Source organism: Lycium ferocissimum, chromosome 6 (genome assembly GCF_029784015.1).
Source record: "Lycium ferocissimum isolate CSIRO_LF1 chromosome 6, AGI_CSIRO_Lferr_CH_V1, whole genome shotgun sequence".
NCBI lineage: Eukaryota > Viridiplantae > Streptophyta > Magnoliopsida > Solanales > Solanaceae > Lycium > Lycium ferocissimum.
Genome location: NC_081347.1, coordinates 51,193,809 through 51,196,295, shown reverse-complemented (window position 1 = coordinate 51,196,295; position 2,487 = coordinate 51,193,809). Strand labels below are relative to the sequence as shown.

The following is a 2,487-nucleotide window of genomic DNA, read 5'->3' as shown; positions in this document are numbered from 1 at the left end:
TGTTCATGCCCACAGGTAGGCAGGGAGACGGTGCAGATCCATAGGAGCTATTAGCTGATTTAGAGCACTCCACTTTTCCGGAGGTGCCATTGATTATTCTTTTGGTACATATATGTATATATTCATGATTTGGGCATGGCAGGGTCCTGTCCCGTCCATATGTCTAGTACTCTAGTAGAGGCTCGTAGATATGCAGTGTGGGTAGTATAGTCCCATAGCCTTCATGTATATGTATGTATATATATTATTTTGATAATTTCTAAGGGCTTATGTTTATAAAAGTAAACATGTTTCAAATGATGATAGTTTTCTATGATTATGTATGTGTATATATATATATATATATATATATATATATATATATATATATATATATATATATATATATATTATGAATGAGAACGAGATAAGTAACGGAATGAGCGGTGTTCGGTGGTCAGCCTCGGATACCCATCATGGCTTGTAGCCGAGTCGTGACAGAATTGGGCAACCAAAATTGATAAAATACTCCCATATGTGAACCTAGCACAGAGATTGTGCGGAAGATTCAGGAGTATTGACTTCAGGCATACGCCAAGGGCTCAAAACGAGTTCGCAGATGCATTAGCCACGATAGTGTCTATGATCTAACATCCTGAAAGCACCCATATTGATCCGTTGGAAATCATAATGAGGGAAGAGCAGGCTCACTGCGCCTATGTAGAGGCTGAGCCAGGTGGCCATCCATGGTACATCGACATCAAGACCTACCTAGAAAAGGGAGAATATCCACTGGAGAGTTCAGCAAACCAAAAGAAAACCATCAGGAGATTGGCCAACGGTTTCTTTTTTAACAAGGAATTGCTATACAAAAGGACCCATGATATTGGACTGCTCAGATGCGTGGATGCCGAGTAGGCCACAAAACTGTTGAAAGAAGTGCACGCAGGGACATGTGAACCCCACATAAACGGATTCAGTCTCGCTAAGAAAATCCTGAGGACGGGATATTACTGGATGACATAGAGCATGACTCCTGTAAGTTCGTGCAAAAATGCCATCAGTGTCAGATACACAGGGATCTGATCAAGGTCCCACTCACAGAATTGCATGAGATGAGTTCTCCTTGGCCTTTCGTGGCGTGGGGAATGGACATCATAGGACCCATTGAACCTCTGGCCTCCAACGGATATCGTTTCATCTTAGTCGCCATAGACTGCTTCACAAAATGGGTAGAGGCAACTTCCCACAAATAAGTGACCAAGAAAGTCGTGGCTGATATCGTCAAGAACAACCTGATATGTCGTTTCAGCGTGCTGGAATCTATCATCATGGACAATGGTGCCAATTTGAACAGCCATTTGATGAAAGACATCAGTGAACAATTCAAAATCACTCACAGGAACTCTACCGCCTATCAACCACAGCTGAATGGAGCCGTAGAAGATGCCAATATGAACATCAAAACGATTTTGATGAAGATGATCGACAACTACAAGAATTGGCAGGAGCAACTGCCTTATGCTTTGTTGGGATACAGAATGACCACCAGAACTTCGACCGGGGCAACCCCGTACCTCCTCGCTTATGGTACGGAGGCGGTTATACCCGCAGAAGTAGAAATCCCTTCACTCAGGATCATCCAAGAGGCAGAACTAAAGGATGCAGAATGGGTCAAGACCCGTTATGAACAATTAGCCATGATAGAAGAAAAAAGAATGGTGGCAGTATGCCACGAACAGCTGTATAGACAGAGAATGTCTAGAGCCTTCAACAAGCGGGTTAGAACTCGGCTTTTCCAGATCAAACAACTCGTGCTCAAGCGAGTCTTCCCTCACCAAGAGAAATATAAAGGGGAATTCGAGCTGAACTAGCAAGGACCATACATGGTCAGAAAATTTCTCTCAGGAGGAGCTATGGTCCTAGCCGAGATGGATGGACAAAAGTGGCCCAAGGCCATCAATGCAGATGCACTCAAGAGATACCACGTCTAGGATCCTATTTGCCTATACTTGCATTTCTAACATCTTGGTAATTATACCTTTTGCTTGTAATCGAACTAGAATAGGAGCAAAATAAACATCTATGTAATGAACTACGTAATGACCTGAATTCCCCACGATGGGATACGTAGGCAGTCCATGCTGGACCCGATCGCTTTATTAGTAAAACCAAAACTCAATTATTTTATTCCGAACTACGTTCGACCTGAATTCCTGCTGCGAAAGGATACGTAGGTGCTCTCGAGCTCGGTCATCATTAAAGAAAAACCAAAAATCCCTAGGAAATCTCAGAGGCATTGAAGCGGAAAAGTTAATAAAATCGGGCTCACAAGGGTCAGTACGAGAATCGAACGGTACCAACCGTACACAGGGGTAGAATTTTTTAAGGAACCTCAAAAATTCCTATCAGAAGTTGACACAAAGGAAGGGGCAAAGTAAAGCCGTACTTTGAGAAAGATCCAAAGCAAGTCCTGAAACAAGTCCTGAAACCGGGGCAGAATTTTTG

At 42.9% G+C, this 2,487-nt stretch overlaps 1 protein-coding gene across 1 annotated transcript; it reads left to right on the top strand.

Moving 5' to 3' along the window:
* The first annotated feature begins 1,310 nt into the window (after positions 1–1,310).
* LOC132061367 (uncharacterized) lies at positions 1,311–1,853 on the top strand. Its single transcript, XM_059454201.1, has one exon. It carries the CDS (start codon positions 1,311–1,313, stop codon positions 1,851–1,853), a length of 543 nt encoding a protein of 180 aa, XP_059310184.1.
* Positions 1,854–2,487: the final 634 nt, after the last annotated feature.

Coding starts and splice junctions, on each gene's coding strand:
- LOC132061367 (XM_059454201.1), top strand. CDS start 1,311: ATGGACAATGGTGCCAATTTGAACAGCCATTTGATGAAAGACATCAGT.